This window comes from Lutjanus erythropterus, chromosome 18 (assembly GCF_056507025.1).
Source record: "Lutjanus erythropterus isolate fLutEry1 chromosome 18, fLutEry1.hap2, whole genome shotgun sequence".
In the NCBI taxonomy this organism is placed as follows: domain Eukaryota; kingdom Metazoa; phylum Chordata; class Actinopteri; order Lutjaniformes; family Lutjanidae; genus Lutjanus; species Lutjanus erythropterus.
Window position 1 is genome coordinate 22,345,719 of NC_139334.1, and position 24,029 is coordinate 22,369,747.

Consider the following 24,029-nt stretch of genomic DNA (forward strand, 5'->3'; position numbering starts at 1 on the left):
CCCAGTAGGTAATTCAGTCTCTCATTGAAATGCAACAGATTGAAGAATTTCTTTTATTTTGTCTATCTTGTTGCAAAACCAAAATCAGTGAGCTGGAAACTGAGATCTTAATCAGGAATATGTGATAAGCACTGTATAATGGTCTAGAGTGTTGTGTTTTTGTATGTTTGTGGAAAGCATCATATGTGCATTGTACGTTTAATCTGTGTGTAATCTTTTTAACAGTGCTACCCAGTGACGCAAAAAAAAAAAAAACATGTTTAAATATGCAGTACCTCTTTAATCTGCAATTTGAGTAGAGTTGTTGTCCGGCACTTTAAACTCCTGCAGCCAACACTGGTGTGAAAGAAAAAATACCGAGGCACAACTTGTTAGCTTGCAGTCTACGATCACAGATACATCAGAGCTAATCTGGCCCCCAGCCAGCGAGCAAATTAAATGTATTTTTGGAGTCAAAAACGAGGAGTAAAATCATGTTTACAGGCTGCCTGACTCTAATCTTCACATCTGAGCAGAAGTTCCACCTCTGCACACTGACAGGCGTTCATTGATCCAGACTGGGATGCTGCAGTCCACAGCTACGGTGCAGCGTGATATTCTTATAAGTTATTTTTCTGATATAACAAGTGTCTAAAAATGGTTCGGGGAGCCGGAGCAATTCCAGTTCACCGACACCCACCGACTGAAGGTCAATTTATCATCTCAGCGACTCAGAGATTCACCTGCTCACAAGAGGCTGATCCTCTTCAGGCGGCTTCTTCCTATAGACGAGGGACCTCATCCGCATGAGGAATTTAAAATAGATGGCATTTATGCTGAAGTGACTCTCCTCCTTATCTGTGTGTATGAATCCAATCTTTTCCAGTTTACACCTGGAACTACTTCTGCAGCACTGAAGGGGTAATATTTGGAACTAAGCACAACATGGCAGTTTTAGCACGTTTATATTTTCTTTTGTACTATTACCGCTGCAACTATTCGTTTTATTTTTGATTAATCTGATGTTTACTTTCTCAGATAAACATTTGGCATACAAAATATCAGAAAATAGCTAAAGGTGGCATCCTCTAATTGCTTGTTTTGCCTGAACAACCCAAAACCCAAAGATGTTTGGCACCGTGAGACAGCACAACCGAAATAAATTTCTTAAACGGTTCATTAAATAGTTGGCACTTAATTTTTTGCAACTGTTTCAACTTTTGATGAGCTTCGCAGACCAAAAGTTTATTAAATTTAGCATTTTAAGTGGTAATCTCTGAGATTTTAATTTAAAAGGCATAATATGCAACATTTTAATTAAAGGGATAGTTCACCCAAAAATGAAAATGCAGTGATAATCTGCTGAACCTCATTTTGAATGAAGGTCAGGTTTAGTTTTTTAATCAATAAAACACGGCTAGAATTTCACAGGAAAACAGTGTTGCCAAATCTCACATAAAAAATTATTACACACACCGAATTCAGATGGCATACACACACATTTCAACGTGGCTCCAAGATAAGGATCTACAGCGAAGATTCAGGCCAAAAACAAGGTGAAAATCACATCTTTCAAGTCAGCTTGGCATGTCGGGCCCTTAGGAGACGTGGATTACACCAGAGGAGCAGTGTGGAGGCATTTTATGTTTTTTCCAGTTAGTGCGAGTGAATGGTGACCAGTTTTCAAATGTGAAAAAACTGTTTCGGAGAATCTGCAACGCTGTTTTCCTGTGAAACTCCAGCAGTGTTTTGTGGACTTAAAAAATAAACCCAACCTTCAATCGGCATGAGGATGAGTGGATAATGACTGAATTTTCATTTTGGGGTGAACTCTCCCTAAACATGATCTCTCTCAGTCTTCACTTATGACCTACTAGAGGTGTGCGGCGCTGCAATATTTATATATTTGTAGTATTATGAACTGGGTGTCTGTGGCAACATTTCCAGAAAAGTTGCTGTATTAAGTGAATGTACATTGATAAGATAATCTCTATAAACATCATCATGAATGCAAACTGAACATTTCTCACTGCTGCAGCTTCACATTAAAAGCATTTAACTGGCAAAACATTGACTGACTTTTACTTTACTTTGTCAGTGACCTCAGCACTGATTGCTATCATTCATCAGATATCCGTCTTCAGCATTTTTTTTTTTTTTTGACAGCAGATCAGTTTGAAATATTGCAGTGAGTAACTGAACGACAATGAGCAGCCACAGTGAGCTGTTAGATGAAGAGCAGCAGGCGACAGGCTGCATACCTGCAACTTCTCAGTCACGTAACCAACTCCTTTCACTGCGCCCTGCTGATCACAGACTCATGCCGTGTGCAGCAGAAAATCAGATCACGGTTGATCACATTAAAAAAAACTTCTTTATTAAAATGACATTAGTTTATTTTGCTTCCCCAGGAATTCTGTGACCTTGAGTATTAAACCTAATTTTCTGTTGCTGTTGTTGGCTGCAACAAATCATTATTTTCAACACTGGTTCATCAAAAGATAATTTTAACAATTAACTGATCAAACATTTAGTCTACAAGAGGTCAAAAATTTCCCAGAGTCCAAAGTGATGTTTTCAAATTGCTTCCAAAACCCAACAACTCTTCTTCTCTTCTTGTAATTAATCAAATCGACTAATCATTCCAGCTGTTGCACAGGTAAAGGCATCACCAAATCAACCAGGACTGAAATCTTTAAGAAAAAACAAATGTAATGAAATAAATATAATGAACTTCTGTCCTAAAAACATCATGAGGACTCTATAGCACGCGTTTCAAACTTCATTGGTCTGCACAAGAAAATAACACAGTAGAAATGTAATTTTCAGGTCTGTCGACCAACTGTAACAGATTTAACTTCAGCACAGACTTCATTGAGTATTACACACTGCGTGACACCCAATCACAAACCAGTATGGATCAGCTGTACGGGGGCTACGGGGGCTACGGACCCAACGGGCCGGTGCTGTTGCCAAAGGCATTCTGTGGCTCGGTAATGTATAGGAGCAGACTGGCTGAATGTCAGCCAGTAAATGAGCCGTGACTTTCACCAAGACAGCGGAGTCAGCAATAAATGGATACACATAACTCTCCTGTTCTCCGTTCCTTTTGTGTTTTTTCCTCCCTTCTGTCCACATCCACACGCACACGCACACACACACACGCAAGTGAGGATGTCAGATTATTTCGAGAAGCGTGGCGAAGCATGCCCGACCTCTGTCTGACCTCTCATCTGGCCCAATCAGCTGTAAGAACACCTCCTCTCCATCACCACCTGACCTTGACTCTCCGCTCCATTACACACACTCTCTCGCACTCACAAACTACACGCACACGCATGTCCGTACCGTCACGTATGCGAACAAACACGTGTTTACCCCAGCTAGAGGTGTTTCGACAAAGTGTCACAGGCCGGTGCCACATCCTGCAGAGCGGCAGGATGAAGCGGCACAATCAGGAAAAGGAAGCGAGAACCATCACGGAGCGAAGAGGAAGTTCAGACGGTGACATGGGCAGAGAGATAGTGATTTAAATGACAGCGGGAAACAGCTGAGTCCAGCTGACAGTTCAAACCTCAAACCGCACTTATGTCACAATGTCAGACCGAGTGAGCACAAGCATTTCCTGTGTCCCAGCCAAACCTTTTCCCCAGAAATACCTCTTATTGTTGCGGAAGTACGGACAGAAATGCAAATACAGCAAGCAAGAGAAAAAGCAGAGAAGAAGGGAAGGGGAAATTCTCCTAAAAGCACTTTAATGTGCCCCAGTTTCTGCTTCCCCTCTCTGCATTTAAGTCTCTTTTACATTCGCTCCATTTCTCTCAAGCTTGCGCGCTGCTTTTATCTCTCGTCTTCTCTGTCTCCGTCACTCACAGCGCACATTTCTGTACTTTATTCCGTATAGGCTGCTTGGAAAGACTGAGCAAGAAGCTGATAAGATAGCGGAGCGTGCTATCAGAAAGATAGACTAATGTGTATCAAAGGCTTTCAAAGTGTGTATCTTACCTTGTAAACCTGCCCATAGGTGCCATTTCCCACCAGCTCCACCAGCTCAAAGATGCCAGCAGGATCCTGGAAACACAAAGGAAACATGGTGGGATTATTTGGATGAATTAGGACTGAAAAAAAAGTGTCATTCACACATTTTGTTAGCTTTTATTTCAATGCAGCAAGGTACAGTTTATGCTAAATCTGATTTAGGTTGTAATCATGTGTATGACAAAGCATGACACGTCTGTTTTCTCAGCCATGCTAGTGACACAGCTCTCGTGATGACAAAGTCAGCAGGTCGGTGAGTCAATCCAAGCCTTTGGCCCAGCATGAAATATCTAATTTCTAATATCTAATCTTGGTTTACCAAGAAATTCCAACCAGGTATTCATACAAAGATGAATCCTAATGACTTTTATGAACCACACCTTTCCCTTTTGTACCAGCAGGAACTTGACATTCCCATGTCGTGACAAGTATCTGTAAAACAGTGAAATGTCCCACCAAATGTTCCCGATTTTCACAACAATGAAAATAATAATCATACTATTTAACTTATTTTCGGTGCTTACATAGGCATTCGTCCTGGTTGGTCCCACACACAATTACCTAATCCAATATAAAATCAAACAAGGCACCACGTGTCTGAACGCAACACTGACTTGTCTGTGTGTGTATCAATAAATCAGTGCGAACCATAGGCAAACATCACAGGTCATGACTTTCTGACAAAACCTGCCACAGCAAAGTCGGTTCTAAAGAACTCCAGGTGTGTTCCTTCCTTTGTAAAGTGTTGATCAAAGGAAATGCTGCATTCATGGCGTCCATGGTGTTGAAAGGTCCACTTGGTAGGTGCTGCGCTGAAATAACTTTGCCTAATCCTGAGGAAAATCACTGGTGCATGCTAAGCTCCTATGGTCCATCTACCCCCCGTGAGCTGGTACAGCTTTGGTGATCCCTTAACTTTTCATCTAGCGCCATCATCAGGTCAAATTTTTTATTTGTCCAAGACATTCACATAAGCCTCAGCTGTACTTTGTGTTCAGTGCTATCTTGCAAATCCTATCATGCTAATGTGCTACACAATGAAAGTGAATATTGTAAACATCAACATGTTAGCATTGTCACTGTAAGCATGCTAATGCTAATGTGCTAATGTTAGCATTTAGCACGATGTGCGACTATGCCTTAGTACTGGTTTACAGACAGGCTAGCATGTCTGTAGACTCTTATCCTACATTCATGCGGTGTCAGAATAATGGGATAATTCTCATGTATTTTCAGTCAGGTCCGAACAACTTGACAAGTTGTGTACCGCAGGTTTTGCAGACTTTCAAAGTTGTTGTCTTTTGACAGCATATAGGCAGAAACATTGCAAACGAGAGCAAATGATGGTTGTTTTAGCGGTTTTAGAAAATGCACTGGTGCAGCGTCCATATTGTTTCCACATTATGACTTAAAAGTTTATGAACACATCAAAGTCAGAAAACAACTTCCCAACTTGGGAAATGGGACCATCTGAGGAGCATGTGAATGCAGTCCTGTTGTCCATATTACAACAGCAGATCCTTGCTTTTTTAACAATAGTGTGAGTTGAGCCTCTAACTCCAGCAGTTCTGATGTCTTTTTTTAGCAGCTGGGTGTTGATACATCGGTCTGAAATGCAGCACTGGATTGTTTTAGGCTTTTGTCCAGACTAGCTAATAATTTAAGCTCACAGTCGCTAGGTTGCCAACACAGAGCTCGACGCATCTCTGTCAAGGAGCAACTCGAACAGAGCATAAAACCCACTGACCCCTCCGCACACACAAACAGACACGCACACACACACACACCTCCCCCTTCCTCTCTGCTGTGTGTTGCTACGGCATTCCAACAATAGCTGGTATTCACCCTCTCCTTCCTTCTCTCGCTCTTTCACACTCTCTCTGCTCCACCAGCTTCTGTTCTCCAACCGGCCGAAGTCCATCTATGTCTCTCTCTCGCTCTTTTATCTGCACATTCTCTCCTTCATTCCTGACAGAGTCCAGGACAAGTTCCTGCTTTCCAACGCTCTTTCATTCCAGCAGAGTCCCAGAAACACTGAGGCCCTTTTTACCAGCTTCTCTCATGCCTTTTTTTGTGCATCCTTGCTATTAAAAAGTTTTTTAAATGTTTCATATAATTTATTTTAGTGTCTGTTTTAACCGTCTTCAACTTCACTCTTCAGTCTTTCTGCCAGAGGTGCCTGTGGAGATGTCACATCAAGTGTTGGGCCCATATTCACAGTGTCTATTATTAACAGTCCTCCACTGTTAATGATGCGAGGTGCTACTAACTCTTGTTATATAGTGTTTGGGAACTGCGGACAGTAATTGTCATTCTTGCTTGGTATGCAACTTCAACTTTTGGCGTTGAAAAAGACGTGATCTGGATGGCAGCATGTGTTGATCACTTTGCATGGTAGAGTCTTAACTTGCATTTGTAGAAAACTGTATTTACTGACAGTGTTTTTTCAAATTATGTGGGTTTTTAATGCAGTTTTTAAATGCCTGAGGGGTCAAAGGTCAAAGGCGGTCGATGTTTGTTTTCAGCCTTTCCCCTTACATGCAAATTTCTCTGCATGGGTTCTCAGAATCTTTTAATAACATTATGGATTGTAGATGGCGAAATCCCTAAATTCCTTGCAGTTTAGCGTTGAAAAGACTGAGAAGACGACCGAGCCTTTCGAGAACGCCCCTTTAACGCTCAATCGTGATGTGCTCACCCTTTACCAGTTAATCTGTTTGCCTTTCGAACGCTCCAAACAGGTGGGGTTGTTTGAGCATTCCACGATTCTCCCAGTCTCTTGATGCCCCTGTCCAAACCTTTTCTGAAACGTGTAGCAAGCATCAAATTCAGAATTTACAAAAGTTTGTCAGTTTGAACAGTAAATATCTCTGTTTCTCTCAGTTCTACTGGGTCAGCTAAAGCACACCATTATTCAGAGTCATTTCTGTCGTTTTTCATTCTTTTTTCCCCTTTTTCGAAAATGGCTCTACAATATCATCTAGGGACAAGCCAAAGAAGACGTTTAAACATGAGATCTTCTACTGGGGGCAAAGCTAGAGGCTTATTTTATTTCTGATTCACCAGAATAAACTGTGGTATTGTGCAGATCTGCACTGGGACTCATGCAAAGCCACACAACAGACGATATTACACGATACACACTTTTCACAGACAATTCCCCTCTCAATAAAAACCTCCTTTGATTTCCGCTTAGAAAAGCCACACATGCACTCTATTTCCATCCCCGTCTCTCCCCTCTAACCTCGTCACTTCGCTCTCCTCGAGGTCTGTCTCTTTGTTGCTTTCACTTGCTCTCTTTCTGCACTTCTCTTTCATGCCATATCTGTGAATTTCCTTTTGCACTTACAGCTAACTTTGCTGGCATAACACACAGATGTGTGTCACCACAGCACATAGAGAAGGGTTATGGCCAAATGACTGAACTTTTCAAGAACTTTTTGTGCATCACAGTATAGACCTAATATTATGTACAGGCTGTCTGGATCGATTCAGTGATCAATGGTGCAGTATCATCAATGCAAAGTGAAAACATTGATCCATATAGTCATCTTTAGGATACACCTTTATTCTGAAATTCCCAAGCAATAGACAGTAAGGGTATTCACTCCCCACGCTGTTACAAGATAAAATACTCAGGAAACATGACACACCACTGCAGAGCATCTAGTCTACCAACCCGTTGCTTTCCCTAAGGCAATATTAGTTACTCTGTTTCATCAATGTTAGGAAGAAAAAAACATGCATGCAGGCTGAAATTCAACTGTGATTTTCTGTCAGGAAATGCAGTGACTTAAACCAGTGACGAGTGAGAAAAAGTATGAATAATATATTTGAAATCTAAGGAAAGCAGCCTCTTCTCTAACTGACTGTATTAAAGAGGAATATAATATCATCTCATACCAATCGCAGGCCACTGAACTGAATCAAATCAAAGTGATATCGAGGCTAGAGGTGGGACGAAGAGGATCACCGCAGTATCGCAGATGTCTACCACAGGGTCGGGGACATTACCATTAACACCACAAAGGTTGTTTTGAGGGGTTTGTGCAAAGCCTTTGAGATCAGAGGTGCACACAAGACAAGTCCGGAACACAGTGTCTGATTGTTCGACACTTGACCCGAGGCATCATGGGATTGTCAGTGGACGGAAAAATAAAAAAATGCTAACAACAACTGTTTTCAACAGGCGTTATGAATGGATATATCATGATGAATTTATTTCACCACCACCACAAACAAAAAAGACACAGCAGTTCAAGGCTGGAATACAAAGCTTCTGAAAGGGAGCAACTCAGTCGACGTTATAAAGGTACAACGTTAGCGTTAGCATTAGCTTAACGTTAGCCTTTCCTGCTCAGTTTACTTTGGGGCCGACTGCCTTCACTTTCCCAGCAGTTGTGAATAACTTTTCTTGGTCTTAAGAAGCTGCTGTGTTTATTAACTAGCAAAGTGTAACCTGTACTGTACATTTACTGACAACTTCCTGTTAAGTTTAACTGTCTGCTCTCACCTGCTGCTGGCTCTACCTCAAATGCACGCCAGACACGTATCACGTACTGCCCAATTCCTTAAAGGAGCTATGCTTATGCTTATGACAGTATCCTTCAATAAAGCCCAATAAAACATAATTATTTGGGCAGTTGTGGTAAACCCCAATCCTATGTGAATATGTCTTTTTTTTCGCCATGGTCACAGAAAAATCCACACGGTCACAGATCTAATCATGGCAGATGTCGTATAATTGTCCAAAGAATTGATGTAATGTCGTATTGTAATGGATCCTGTTATTTCCACCCCTCGTGTTTGCATGCCTTTCTTTCTTTAAAGGTTTAATGTCTCTCTTTCTTCTGTTCTCTCTCTGTTTTTCATCCTTCTCTTTCCCTCTGTGTCTCCCTCGCTCTTTCTCTATATGTTTGTTTCTGCGGGTCTCAGCAGACCTGTCAACCTGTCAGTGCTTTCTGAAGACGGGGCCTTGTGCTTTTCTTGCTCTCTCCTTCCTCTTCGTGATGCTTTTTCACCCCTCTTTCTCTGTTGTGTGCAGCAGACACACACACACACACTCACACATGCAGTTTTCCCTCACATACAACAACACTGGCACACACACACACAAAAGCCGACAAACTCATTCTCTCACACTCCGTCTCAAGTACATCCTCCCGCTGTCTCGCTCTCTCACACTCTCATATAACCACACACACACACACTAACACACTGTGCCAAAAGCACACTCCTACACAAGGGCTAGTGTTCAAATGTTCTAACGAGTATGAGTGGGCACAAAATGAAGAGTGTGTGTCTAACTAAACGCGTGTATGGGCGAAAAAGAGACTGCGAGCCTCTTTCAACAGTGCAGACAGCAGCATTCTGCAGGCAGTGTGACTGTTTGCCGCGCTATCAGCTTAAGCAGGTAGAGTTTTCCTCCCCTCACTTCCCTTTTCTCTCTTTCTGCGAGTGTGTGTTTGTGTTTGGCAGCTGTGTGAATTAACTCTCAGAGCTGCATACAAAGTTCTGACAGCAACTCCCAAGACACATCTGAGGATGCACTCTCTTTTTCTTTCTGTTTTTACACAGCAGAAACAGATGATAAAAAAAAATCAGCACACACACACACACACACACACACACAGAGGCACATGCTGTAAATGTATATGCATGTATGCATGCACCACAAGCAGGGGAAGACACATGATGCAGGCATGCATGTGGAGCCTCACCTCCATGCACCGCATACAGAATGAATGCTGTGGCTGGAGAAACAGAGCGTTTTTTGCTGCTCCAGTTCATACATGTCCTCAGGCTCGCTGATAAAAATATAGCACGATATCATTCATATTTTATAGGCCACTTGCAGAATGAGCTCTCAGCGTGAGCCGGGCTTTGTCAGTGCGCCCGCGTGTGTGTGTGCGTGTGTGCACGTCCGCGCGTCTGCGGTTTAGAGCTCCCGATGACTAGAGCTATTTTGCTCCCCTTCCTCTTTTCTCATTTTGTGTTCCTTTTGAATGTTTGCCAGCGTCACATGACTGCCACATGACCTCACTGGTGGCCGATGAATCACGGTGTGTGTGTGTGTGTGTCTGTGAGAAGCTGCTGAATAAGTAACACATTAAAGGGACAGTTCCCCCCCTGAATCAAAAATTTTGTCCTCTGGCCTCTATTGCTATTTATCCATCTAGATTGTTTTGTTATGAGTTGCGGAGTTTTGGAGATATCGGCCGTAGAGGTGTCTGCCTTCTCTTAAACATATTGGAACCAAATGGCATACGGCCTGTGGCTTTCAAATCACCAAAACAATACATTTCAAAAACTCAACAGCAGTGCATTTTTCCAGAAAACATGACCCTCTTATGCAAGATAATGAACAGACCTTGTTGTGAGCAGTTTCATCCCGGCACCACATTACACCCCTAAGTCTCACATTCACATTCACATGCACATTCATCATCTGCGATGCAATAACATCAGATTTTCACAGCACGTCACCTGTGCTCCGTTTCTATCACTCTTCTCAGCTTCTATCATAGATGGTTTTTAAAGTTAACAGTCTGTCATGCTGTAGCATTGCAAAGCAACAGCAACTTGTTTACGGACTATTCTTTTAGCTTCTTTCACCAGTTTATGCTATTAATTACTTACTTAAATACTTAATTGGAATTATATCCCTGTGCATTTTTGTAAGCTTCTGTTTTATCCTGTTCTTAGCTGATAAAACAACAAAACCTGAAGAAACTTGAAGAAACTCTTCCTACCCAGCTACACCCACCAACCTTATCGCTTCATCGGCTAGCTCGTTGCTAGTGTTACAACTCAGTCACAGATGAGGGCATTGATATTGACAAGCCTCTCATCCGCAAGTAGATGCATGTCTCCTTGTGCACGGTGATACAGTCACAAGGTGAAGTTTGGTGGAAAGTAGTTCCTACATGACACTGCTCACAACAACCTCATTGGATTATCTCAAGTAACCAGGACATAATTTCTGAAAAGAGACATTGCTGCTGAGTTTTTCAAATGTTTTCTTGGAGGGTGCACGTTAAGCACCACAAGCCGAGCGCCATCCAATTCCATTATACCCGAGAGAGGGCAGACATCTCTACGGCCAATATCTCCAAAACTCTGCAAGTCACGCCAAAACAGTCTAGAAGGATAAGTTGCACTACAGGTTAATATGTTTTTTTTTTATAGTTCAGGGGAACTGTCCCCTTAAATTTAACTTGTACACAAAAGTGCTGAGAGAAGTAAGTTTCAGTTTTTGAGAAGAGGTTTACTCTAAAAGGAAGAACAACCTCCTTCAATTTCTATGAGAACATTCTTTGTTCAAGAGTTTGCCTTACAAGGCCTTCATACAACAACAGTGACTGATATGTTTATCGCAAGTGTCTTTAAGATAGGACATGGTTTAACCTCACTCACCACTTATCTAGAAGTCAGAATTAGAGGTTATCTTACTACGGTCGCATTCAATACAACACTGACAGTATGACATTCATTGGTCATAAATGGCTTATCTCCATTTATTTATTTCTTTTTTTACACACATCTGGTAAAACATCCTACAAGAAGAGAGCTTTTCTACTGACATCTCAGTTCATCTACAGATAAAAGTTCTGCTTTGGTCTGAATAATGTTCCCTCCAACTTCTTTTTCTCATTCCTTTGCCCCTTCTTCTTGACACGACGTGGTTTTGTGCGAAAGTACGATGGAGTGGGATTAACTTTGGGCACTGAGATGGATGCAGCACTGGATCCGCTCTTCTCTTTGAATAGGGGATATTGGTCCATGAGCAGCAAAGGCCATTAGAAATAATGGGTTTTAGAGTGCAGGGCTGCAGTTCTTGTGAAAGCCACTTTACAACATGTGTGAGGACTTTTACTGACTGCTTTCATTCTGTCATTTCTCAACCTAACCTTAATCCTCTCCACTACATTCCTAACCTTAACTCTTACCTAACCAAAAGCTAGCCCTGGTTAACATTAACTATAAAACCGCAACAAATGACTTGCATCAAAATCCGCCCATCAGCGAAACCTCACTCGAAGCTGATGTGGGGCGCAATTGACCATAATGCACGCATAAGCAATTCAGATGACAATTCCCTGAACAACATGCACCACAACTGCTGGCAAATAATCACTTGTGGGTCAACAACGTAATCACAAGTGTGACTGATCTCCTGATCAACATTTACAACAATAGCTATAATGGTTATCTGTGGATAGCTTTTTCACTAATCCTACTATTGTGTTGTGGGTCAGTTTGACCCATTTAAGCTTTGTGTTGAAACAAGCAGTTTTATTTCATGAAATCTAATGGCTTTTGCTCATTATGCCATATGATCATGTGTGTAACGTGACAAAGAGGACTCCTGAGCTGAAGCACATGTATATTTGTATGTCTCTCATGTTTTCTGAGCTGTAAACTACATTTTATGACTGCATTAAGGTTGTCGCAATACTAGAATTCCTCATATCGATATATTGAAAAATACTGATATTCATTCAATATCATTTTCAATACCAAGGAGACAAATCTGACTCAACACTGAGCGGTGTGTGTCAAGAGACAGCGGGAAAGAGCAGCTGGTACTGAAAGCATTTCAGCATATTCAGTGTCAACATTTTTATCAATATATTGATATTTGACACTTTTAACACTAGACTGTACTGTGATGAAAACCATTAAAGCTGGTGTTAACATTGATATTTGTGACAATATTTCGAAAAATCTGCACTTCATGAGTTGAAAATGGCTCAACATGCCATCTACTGCTTTCGTCGTCGTCCTGAACCTTGCGAGGCTAATGCTAACGACAACCAGTGGGGAATTATTTCCATCATGAAATTTCTATTATAAAAGAAGGTTAACATCCTCTAATCGGAGGTGGGTGACCCCACCTCACTGAGCAACTCCTGTCCAACCGCAGCACTAAAGAAATGACAATGAATGGATGAGAAAGTTTAGCATTTAATATTAATAATTAATCTACGGTCACAGCCAAATTCTCAACACTTGATCATTCATCTTCAGTCTGTTCACATGATCCTCTATTGACACTCAACTTCAAGTGTGTGTGTGTGTGTGTGTGTGTGTGTCTGTGTGTGTGTGCGTGTGTGTGTGTGTGTGTGTGTGTGTGTGTGTGTGTGTGTTTGTGTGTGTGTGTGTGTGTGTGTTTAGTGCCACTCCCGTTCCGTTTTTCCAGAGAACTCTTCAAAATGACTGGAGGGCAAACCTCCACACTACACCTGCAAAAATTAATTAATCACTTTCAATTACTTTGTACTTCTACTTTCTTGTTAGGACTGAAAGCTACAGAGTGTCCAGACTAAGTGTCCAGTTTAAAGCTGGACGTAACCCGCTGATCAAAGGAGGTTTTATGACCAAAAACCTTGAGACCTTGCAATGAGACGTTGATCCGTTATGGTTCCTCTTATCAGTTCAAGAGCAAACATTCTTATCTCCAGTGCATCTGTCACACAGACACGCACAAACGCAGAACGACATCAACACGTGTGGAATGCTAGAGGGATAAATAACGCATTCGTGTCAACACATCATTTAGTTGTTTGGAGGTTAAAAAAAAACACCAAAGGTGCAGTAAGTGACAATAAGAGTTCCACAAAAACAGAAGTAAATCGGTGCAGAAAATCAGTGCGGAAATCTGATCCGACAGGTTTTATTGACACAGTGGCACAAATTAAGGAGATAAACTACAATCGCAAAACAAACTGCACTCATTACACACTAAAGAACAAAGCAGCTCCTTCTTTATGTGCTTGTAAAGTCATGAAAACAACATTTTAGACCTAGTTAACGTTTGGATTACATGCTGTCAACTCTGCTTGTGCACAGAAGGGCTACAGCTGATTTCTTGACTTAATTTACTACCAAAATAGTTGTAAATTTTCTGTTGATCGACCGTAAGTGATTGATTGACTGCTCATGTAAACTCAACTTTATGTAAATTTACAGTACAATTAGTCTCAACACACTGTACATTCTCAAACAGTAAAACAGAAGTATTCTCTTCTGCTTCAGTCGGTGTGTTCATTGAACATTCTTGCAGCTAAAAAGCAAGACTAAGTAATGAATTTCCACACATTCCTAACAGAGGAATTACAGCTACTACAAGGAGTTTTTAACTGGTTATGAAACATTCTCAGTTTATGACTGATGCCTCTATATGACCTACATAAGTTAAAAAGATTAGCCTTTTCCACATAGTTATTCTTAATGCCTGCCACCGGGTCGGCCTCTCGTTGAAATCAGATTAAAAATGAGCCTGTGTTTACATTTTCCTACGCAAAGTTACAGTGTGTCAGCTGGTTAAGAAGATGCAGGAGGAGGTTTTTTTGGTTATAAGGGTAGAAATGCTACCGTATTTGTCCACAGGGGCTTCCAAAATCAACAAAATACTGATGTTCCTTACTGTAGATTTCCTTTAGCGCTCTTAGACATCAGATAACTGGATTCACTGTCGCTGCGCTCTCATCAAGCTAGCCTCCAGCAGGTGGAGTATAATAATTTATTTTCTTAAATAAATGGTCTATGTGGTCTAATATGTCATTGGAAATTCCCGAGTTTATCAGCAGGTTCTTGCTTTTTCCAAATATATTATTTTTACAGACCAAACATTTTGCCCAAGTGTATGATCTGTTTTACTATAACTATCCTTACTTTAACAGTTCTGCATTTCTTTTGCATTTATGTTAACAGTTGCAGAGAGGACTTTGAAAGAAATTAGTGCATAGAAATGCTCCATGACACGAAAGCTATATCCTCTATTTACTGTAGCCCTACGCCATTTTACAGCAGACAGCCAGGTTAGCGACTAGCTAGTGAAAATAGTGGAGCATTTATTGGCTAAGAAGCCTCATGTTTCCCTCAGTTGTTAGTGGACAGCAAAACAGAGCTAAAAGGAGAATAAATACTGGACTTGTAATTCTCAGGCGGCTGAGACAAAATGCCCAACTATGGCAGACTCAAAGCAAAGAGGTAAAAAGTATTTGGAAAACTGATAATAATTCTAGTTCTCTGGATCATACGCCTACTGTGAATCTTAAGTATATGTGTCTGTGCACTAGACAGGTGAGTGCAGTTACTGTCTATAGAAAGTGAATTACAGAGAAGTGAGGTGGATTGAATTAGAGACCCTAAGAGGATGATAGGAGTCATGCTGGGGCCGGGTCTGCCTCTCATAAAACCACTTACACTTAACAACATGGCTCACCACTGCTTGCTTTTACAAGGAGCTGCTGTGGTAGCCTAATTCCCAGTACGTCTCACCCAGACATGTACAGTACATTAACAGGAGTCAACTCTTAATCACAGATTTACAGCCCGCCGAAGACGACGAGCCGCGCTGCGGAGTTTGCTCCGCGATGCTAATGAACCCATCCGCTCCTCGCCCCTCGCCTTCCATCCATCCATCTCTGCCAGCTTGTCATCTCGCACCTTTTCCTGTCATTCCCCGCGTCCATCCCGCCGTCCCCCTCATCGTTCATCTTTTCTTCTCAATTTCTGCCCGCTGCTCTCTCCCTCTGTCATCTCAATCCATCTTTTTATGCCTTTACTGCCCTGCGCCACGTGAGTCACACACAACGGAGGGATTCAGCTCCTACTATGGGCTTGTTTACATGCGCATGATTCCTTCAAGCACTTCAGATCAAGTGTGTGTGGATACTTTGTGCATGAGAGGAAAGAAAAGAGAAGAGTTAGAGTGTGTGGTCTTGTGCATGCTCATGTTTTAATGTATTCCTTAAATGCCTTTAAAGCACGCTGAAACATAATAATTTAAAGATGCAATCTAGAGGATCACAGCTTCTGTTTATTCTGTATGTTTTTGCATCATTTTTGCTGATTGCTGTGTTGTTTACACTCTGCACGCTTCCAAGAAATCATTTGGAAATCAAAGCCTGTGGCTGACACTGTGATGTCTTTTTCCTTGAATTTCATATTCTCCGCCTGCTCAGAAACTGCGCTAACACACACTACAAAACCACTGGCGTTCTTGCTGGAAACGACATCACAGGATGTGCTTCAAAAAGTTTTCCTCTGCAACTTGAATGTTTAAGGACAACAAAACTTTCCTGGGCTCGGTATGGTCAAATGTAAGCTATTTTCTTAAAGGAATAGTTCAGATTTTCTGATGTAGGGCTGTATGAGGTACTTATCAATAGTACGTGTATTACCTACAGTAGATACCAGTCAGCGAGCCCCCGTAGAAGCAGAGTGGAGGTAACAGGTTAGAACAGTCACTCAGCCCGCATGAGCAGCACCGCCCACATGGGCGAAACGCATGGCAGTAACTACGCTTCATCGTGCGCAAACATACACCGTGAAAATAATCTGTTGACGGTCATGTCAACATTATAGCTCTACCATGACACCTCTCACTGCAGGTTCAATGACTGTATCTGTTGAATATGTCACAGGCACTTCTGCAAACTAAATATACAAAGATATGGGTGGCAGCAGCAGCACCGCAGCAGAAACACTGCCCGTGTGAGCACCACAGGCAGTAGCTCAGCGAGGTAGCGGTCATGCAAAAGTGCATGCAAGTAATCTGCCTTTTAAAACAATAAAGTCACACAGTGACACAAACAAACTAACTGATCGAGGCAGCCATAAGCAGTAATGCTGGGCAAGATTTTTAATTTCATCTATGGAGTTTGGTTGGCTTGAAGAGTGTGATATTTGACTTATAGGACAGCGATTTCCCATCTAAAAGGGCTGTCTGACGGCAAAGTAAAGCGATGAAAATATTCTAAATATCACACCTTTTGTTGCAGACCCCATCCACAGCAGTTCATTGTTAAGCTTTCATGCTGGTGCCCCTCTTGTCACTACTGTAGATAATACACTGACTATTATAAAGAACCTCATACAACCCCAGTTGAAATAATCTGAATTAAATCAGCCACTTGCATTAAAAAAACGTCAGCAAACATCTAATTTAATTTGGCAGGATAAAGTAAGTAACTTCATATTTTATGTATACAGAGCCAACTTAAACATCTTAGTGCTTGTGTAAGTGTAACAGAGAATTAAAGACTCCATCAGTGACTTGGGGGGAGAAAATAGGTCAACTAGAAGCAGGCAGGCAGAGTGGAAAGGAGGGTGGGAGGGAGAGGGGCATTTCTCAGCGACAGACTGCCATACAGTATATGGACTATTCATGAATAAGCTCTGTGTAAGCCTTGGGCACTGCTGTGGCCCCGTTACTATGGCGTCCATGGTGAGGGGCCGAGGAATGCGGCCTTACTGGGCAACGGGGACGGAGAGGGAAGGGAGGGAGGGGGGAGATCTGGAGAGGGGTCTTTGCTTTGGACTACTTTAGTCACTGGTCACATCTCCACCTTTTTCGCCCGAGCACAGCCTCCCTCGCTTTCTTCTTCTGCTCTCTCTGTCCCTCATTGTCCCTCTAAGTCTCTCTGAGCTCTGTTCATCTTCTCGCGCCCTGAAATCTGTCTCCCTCTGCGTCTGTCCCTCTGACCATGTCAGTGTCCCTTCATCCTCACCTGCTCTCGCTTTCATCTCAGCTCTCACACCTGAGTCCCTGCACAGCACATTTGTCTATTGGCAGCGTGTGTGTCTCTGTATGTGTGTGTGTGAGAGAGAGGCTATACTTCCTGCTGGTTTACCATCTGTTGCTCTCGTCAGCTGACTGGATGAACCCGTGCTTCTGACGCCTCTGACCTGCGTGTGTGCGCACGTGTGCGCATCGCTTTATATAAAAACCACTGCCTGTCTGTCTGTCAACAAAACCACGGAGTTTCACCCTCATCTGGTCTTTTTGTGTCATTATTGTGACTCACAAAGAGACGGGAAACAGCGGTGACATCTCTGTGACTCTGGCCTTTCCCACCCGAGTGAAACATGCGGCATCTATGCAGGTGCTGCCGGAGGTTGATGTGCGACACCAGCAAAATGTCGCAGGGAGCCGACGAGGCATAAGAAAAGAGGGTGAGGGCAAAAGACGGAGAGAAAAAGGGGGAAAAGTGCAGAGGCAGCAAACATGAAAAGCCACTTCTCTCTGTGCCACTTCCCACTCAGTCCTGTCTGTCTCTTTGTGTGTGTGTGTGTGTGTGTGTGTGTGTGTGTGTGTGTGTGTGTGTGTGTGTGTGTGTGTGTGTGTGTGATGGTCAGTGCGCTGAAGAGCAGCCCAGTGAGAGAGCTCTGCCCCATGACCCCCCACACCCCTCCACCGCTCCTATACACACACACACACACACACACACAGAAAAACACAATCCCCCATCACCACCACCCATGCCAGTATTATAATCACCCACCCACCCCCCTTCCCCACCTCGCCAGAGCCAGCTGACCTACTTCCTGTCTAGCCAGTCCAGTAGTTGACTGTACACTCATCTGAGAGCGTGTGTGTGCTTCGAGGTGGGGGGTGGGGGTATCATGATAAATCAAAACAAAAGATGAGAAGAAGGAAAAACGTGAAGGACGGGAGCAGAAGTGAAACAGATGAAGAGATAAGAAAGACAGAAGCAGACAAAGACAGCGGGACAAAGTGTTTGTTGTATGTAGATAAATACAGTCATGTCCAGACATGTTGAGGGATTAATCTTGGTCTTTTTCAAGCCTTCTGTGGTGCTCGCCTTAAAAGGCTTTACGCCAATATTACGTAAAACGGTTCCCTAGAATTTGGGATGCATGTTTGTGAGGACGAGAGAATAAACACACACACTTCTGCAAAAAGAAAAAAAAGTAGTAGGTGCACAAAATAGGATTTTCTTCCTTTTTTTTCAGTAAAAGCCTGCACACAGTGCCGGTACAGAAAAAGTCACTGAACACTGTCTGACATTGCTGCAAGCCAAATTTCATGCAGGAAAATAAAGACTGAACTGAACTGAGTATTGCATTGTTTTCTAACACGTGGTATTGAAAAAGTATCAATACTTCCATGCTTTTGACAAGCTTACTGTACGCGCTGTCAAAAAAAAAAAAAAAAAAAAAACCAAAGCTTTTACTCTTTTACTTCCCACTAACTATAGTCTGGTATCACCAGTCTGGGATCTCTCTGTTCAAACACCAAAACGTCAACAAAACATGTCACGTAATGCTGATTGACACATGCACTTTGGGGCGGTGCTTGGTCCGTTTTCAAGCAGGACAGAAATGGCAGCCTTGTGGCAAACTTTCTCGAATTACAGTTTTCATGGAGTCTACATGAACTGGTGATGAAAATAATTGTTGGTCGAAGCCCTAATACAGTCTCAGTCTTCTAACATATCATATTCTAACAAACCATAAGGTGTTTGGAGATTTCACATTAGAGATACTTCCGACATTACCCAAAGAAACTTTTAGGATCTTTCTCTTTCTGGTGATAAGCTGTGAGTACACACATACAGAGACCTATAAATAAAAGACTGCCAAAGACACCAAAACAGACTACAAGAAAAGCTTTAATCCATTAACAAGTTTTACTTCCTCTTTTAGCCTGGCATCGCCAGTCTGGCATCTCTTAGTTCCTGTTTGATTTCCACGGGGTGAACAACAAAATGCATCTGGACGCAGCTGGACCTACAGCCAATCAGAGCAACAAAACGTGATGTAATGCTGTTTGTCACATGCAAGTCAGGATGTTTGGTTCCCTTTCAAGCTGAAAAAAATGGCGGCCTGTTCTTAAACTTTTGTCAAATTACAGCTAAACAGCACACTAAGATGTTTCTGAAAACATTTGAGGCGAGAATGAGGCAACGCTGTAACAGAATCTTGATTCTTATTTGATCAGCTCTGCCTTCTGCATCAGACTTTCAGTCTTGGGCGTTAACACGTTACCCAGTAACTTGTTTATCTAATATTATTACTTTTCCCAGTAACACGTAGTGTAAGGCGCAACTTTTTTCAAATCAGTAATTACGTTAGACTTAGTAATCCAAGTAATACTGCGTTACACGATTTGTATGTGCACAGATGCATGTCTGCATAAATCATCCATGCATCACCCACCCAAACGCATTATCTTCTACAATTTAGGGACCCACACCCACACCTCCACTCAACTCTATGAATATTTTCTTTAACTCTTTACTTTAAAGATCAGAGAGGCCGCTTCCAGGTTCGTTTCCATGTGCACACTAACGTCACTGCAACAAATATCATGGGACATTCAAGCAATAAAACTAAAAACTGTAGTTATAAACAGAACAGACAGAACAGGGGAAACTCTCCAGAGGACACAAAATGAAACAATCAAAGGAGTTATGCTCTGGTCTCATTGTGCCTAACTGGTGATTTTTCAAATCTGGACCCATGAGGCTCCTCAGTCATTGTATCAAACCCATCCCACATTGAATAAATGGTTTTGATTGGCCTGATTAGAGCCAGGGCGGGAGGAAATCTCTCTGAACGGGAGGGCGGCCAGCATGGACATATTAGTCCATATTAGTCCTGGCAAGACCAACCTGTGAACATGTCAAAGGGGGGAGCTGCAATTTTTCTGGGAAAAAAGTGCAAAGATTTTTTATTTCTTAACTGATTTCAATTATTTAAACAAAGATCACATAGATCATGAACCCTTGATTATAAAAATGACTGAAGTGGGTTGACAGATGTGAACATTTTAGTGTTTTTTAAAAAAAATGCAGCTCCATTGGTTACATGCATTTGTTCACAGTTCAGTCTCGCCAAGACCAAAGCAGCAGAGACATCGACGTACAGTCCAAAGGCCAATGGTGGCCAGATGTATCCGAGCTTGGAGATTCGTCTGGTTCCCAGGTAAAGTTAACTCGCCGTAAGGTTGGGAAAATCACCTGTTCTGTTTTGGCTTGTTCCAACTTTTGATTGACACTACGGGATGTTTGGGGGGGGGTTTTTGGCTGCACAAACACTAACAAAGTTATTTGTTTTTTATTTATTCATTACAAAGCTTTGTTACACAGCAAACACCTGAAACAAGAAATCCATCAGCAGGTTTTTCAGTCTCATTCTTCTAACAAACCATGAGGCGCTTTCAGATGTCATGTTTGAGAAACACTTATTACACGAGCCAAAGAAACACTATTGTCTCTTTCTGGTGATAATCTATGAGAGTGCACATACACACATGCAAAAACATTTAAATAAAGAAGAAGTCAAACGATCACTTTTGATGTGATTGCTCCTAAAAATTCTCACACAGTACATGACTGTGTAAAAACAAGCATGAGCATTTTTTTCTGTGTGCACGCCGTGTCCTTGTGGCTGCCTCTGAGTCACAGTGAGAGACATGAGCTTGACATCACGCCTCTGAAAGAACAGGACATGCATGGGCTGACTCCCAATGCACAGACACTTCCCTCCTCTTCCTCATCTCTCCCTCTCCTCCTTCTCCTTTCATGTTCTCCTTTCCATTCCACTTCCAACACACTACACACCGCCGGTGTGAACCTCAAAAGTAACGTCTGTTGTCGACAATTCATCCACCTTCCCCCCTGTGAGCGTCACTCTTCATGCAGGCGGGAGCGAGGAGGTGGGCAGAGGGAGATAATGCTAAGAGACAGAGCGGCTGGCAGATAGACAGGGAGGTGCATTCAGTCAGTCAGACAAACAAGAAGCTGAAAAAAAAAAAAAAAAACGGGCGATAAAATTGATATAAAAAAGAAGGAAGTGCAGCGCGCGGGTGGATGGATGAGCAGTTGTGACTGAAGCAGAAAAACAGACAGGCAAACAGACAGAAAGAGACAGGCAGAGACAGACAGAATGAGGGTATAAAAACGGACATGCGGGCACAATCAAGCAGACAAGGAAGCAGCAGGTAAAAGCAGGCAGGCAGACAACAACTGCATTGTGTGTGTGTGTGTGTGTGTGTGATGTGGTTTCTCAGAGCAGCAAACAGATCTTTAGCTGGAGCCCTTTTTCTCATGTGCAGCATCCTTTACTTGTGTGTCAGACACCCACACATGAGAAGCACACGCACAGAACAACACACACACAGCATGCCAAGCCGAGCAAAAACATAGGTATCCACGCATTAACACACAAGCACAGGAGGCTGTGAGTGTGTGTGTCTGTCTGTGTGAGCGCAGGGCTGCAGCTAACAATCAACGTGCCCATCATTTTCTCAATTAATCGATTAGCTGTTTGGTCCAAAATGGTGAAAAATCTTGATCAGTGTTTCTTGTTCTGTCCCAAAAATATTCAGATGACTAAAGGAACCAGAAAATATTCACATTTGAGAAGCTGAAATTAGAGAATTTTTACTTTTTTTTTTAACAATAACTTATATTATTAATTGATTATCAAAATATTCGGCAGTTAACTTACATTACAGCTAAACAATGCACTGAAATATGATACTGAAAACATCTGAGGTGAGAAATGGATAATACAGCTAACAGAATCTTAATTCGTGATCTGCACTGCCTAGTTTGACATTTTGACCTGAGTTTCCTCGCGCTAGATTAGGGCTGCAACTATCGATTCATTATCAATAATCTGTCAGTCATTTTCTCAATCAGTCTAATAGGTGTTTGGCCCATAAAATGTCAGAAACTTGTGGAAAAATGCTGTGTCTAGTTTTGCTTTTACTGGCACAGATGACTAAACAAACCAGAAAACACTGATCATTTTCCTGATCAATCTAATAGACGCTTGGTCCATGACATGTCTGAAAAAGGTGAAGAATGTTGATCACCGTTTCCTGTTTTGTTCACAACCCGAAGATATTCAGTTTACTGCCACAGACGACTAAAGAAACAAAAAAAATGACATCTGAGCAGCTGAAATCAGAGAATTTTGATTTGTTTTTTCTTTAAAAAATGACTCAAGATGAGTCATCCATTAATTTAGTAGTTGACAACTGGTTGCCTGATAGTTTTGGCTCTATGTGAGTGTGTTGTGGTTTGCAGCGCACGCGCACACACACATACACACCGGATGAACAAAAGAACTGGCTATTGCAGCATGCACAGCTTCAGCTTTGATATAGGGTATACAGACTACCCTGACTACAGGTAGCATGGCACTCACACACACACACACACACACACACACACACACAGAGGGTAGATAGCTCCATAGAAGCAATTACAAGCAATAGGGGGAAGCTAGTTTAACATTTAGTGAAAGAAAATAACAATCTGGCTCTGAAATCAGGAACAGTTTGTCTCGCTCTCACACACACACAAGCCAGGAGAATGAGCAGTGTGTGTGTGTGTGTGGGAGAAATAGGTTAAATTCCACTGCTGTCTGATGGGCCTATAATAGGCTGTGAAAACAGAGAGATACACAAACCCCCCCTCTATCTATCCAGGTCAGCAAAAATCTCAGCTACAACCTCAGCTCAGCATCACACACACACACACACACACACCACCATCCACCTTCCTGGATAAAGATGAGGCTTCAGATGCAGGAGGCAGCTGTCCCGTTCGTTAATATCTAAATATATTATTTGATCTATAATTTGACACACTGTGGCGGCCTGGCTCCCACACATCCGCCTGTTCTTGCAGCTTCCTCTCTGCCGGTTGCTATTCAGGGAGCGCTGCTGCTGCTGTCAGGTGCAGGAGAAGGAGAAACGCACGGCACGCACGGCCCCACACACACACACACACCGGTTCCTCTCAGGTGATCTGAGATTTGTAAAAGATCATCTTACCCTCAAAGCGGACAGGTCGATTTCGTCCAGACTCCGAGCTGGAGAGTCACTCGCCATGATGGAGGAGGACACAAAAAAGCGGCTCTCAGTTTATCCTGAAACGGCCTCTGCTGTCACGACCGTGTGGTCCTCTCAGTCTCTATGTCTGTCCTGCACAGTGATGTCTCAGCGGTGGACTAAATAACAACAGTCTCCGTATGGTTTCGGCAGCGGGACGTGCCTGCCTCGGGGCCCGGGAGCGCACGGCTAGAGCGCAAACGCGGGGAGGATGGGGAGCGAGAAGCGCGCCGTGGACGTTAGCACCTCCGGGTCCATGTCTGCGGGATGGAGACGGTACGGAGAGAAAAAAAGGTGAAGCGCCGTGGAGAGTGAACTGCTGCTACTGTTGGTGTTGGAGCCGCTGCTGCTG

The 24,029-nt window shown here is 42.6% G+C and overlaps 1 protein-coding gene across 8 annotated transcripts in view; it reads right to left on the bottom strand.

The window, feature by feature from the left end:
* Positions 1 to 24,029, bottom strand: part of tnika (TRAF2 and NCK interacting kinase a) — a 97,575-nt gene extending 73,546 nt beyond the window's left edge. For all 8 annotated transcript variants that reach the window (XM_084741917.1, XM_084741913.1, XM_084741919.1 and 5 more), the window contains exons 1-2: positions 23,621 to 24,029; positions 3,985 to 4,050 (exon numbers count right to left, since the gene is read on the bottom strand). In XM_084741917.1, coding sequence (XP_084598043.1) covers positions 3,985 to 4,050; positions 23,621 to 23,677 — 123 coding nt within the window. In that variant the 5' untranslated portion in view covers positions 23,678 to 24,029. The remainder of the gene's footprint in view (positions 1 to 3,984; positions 4,051 to 23,620) is intronic.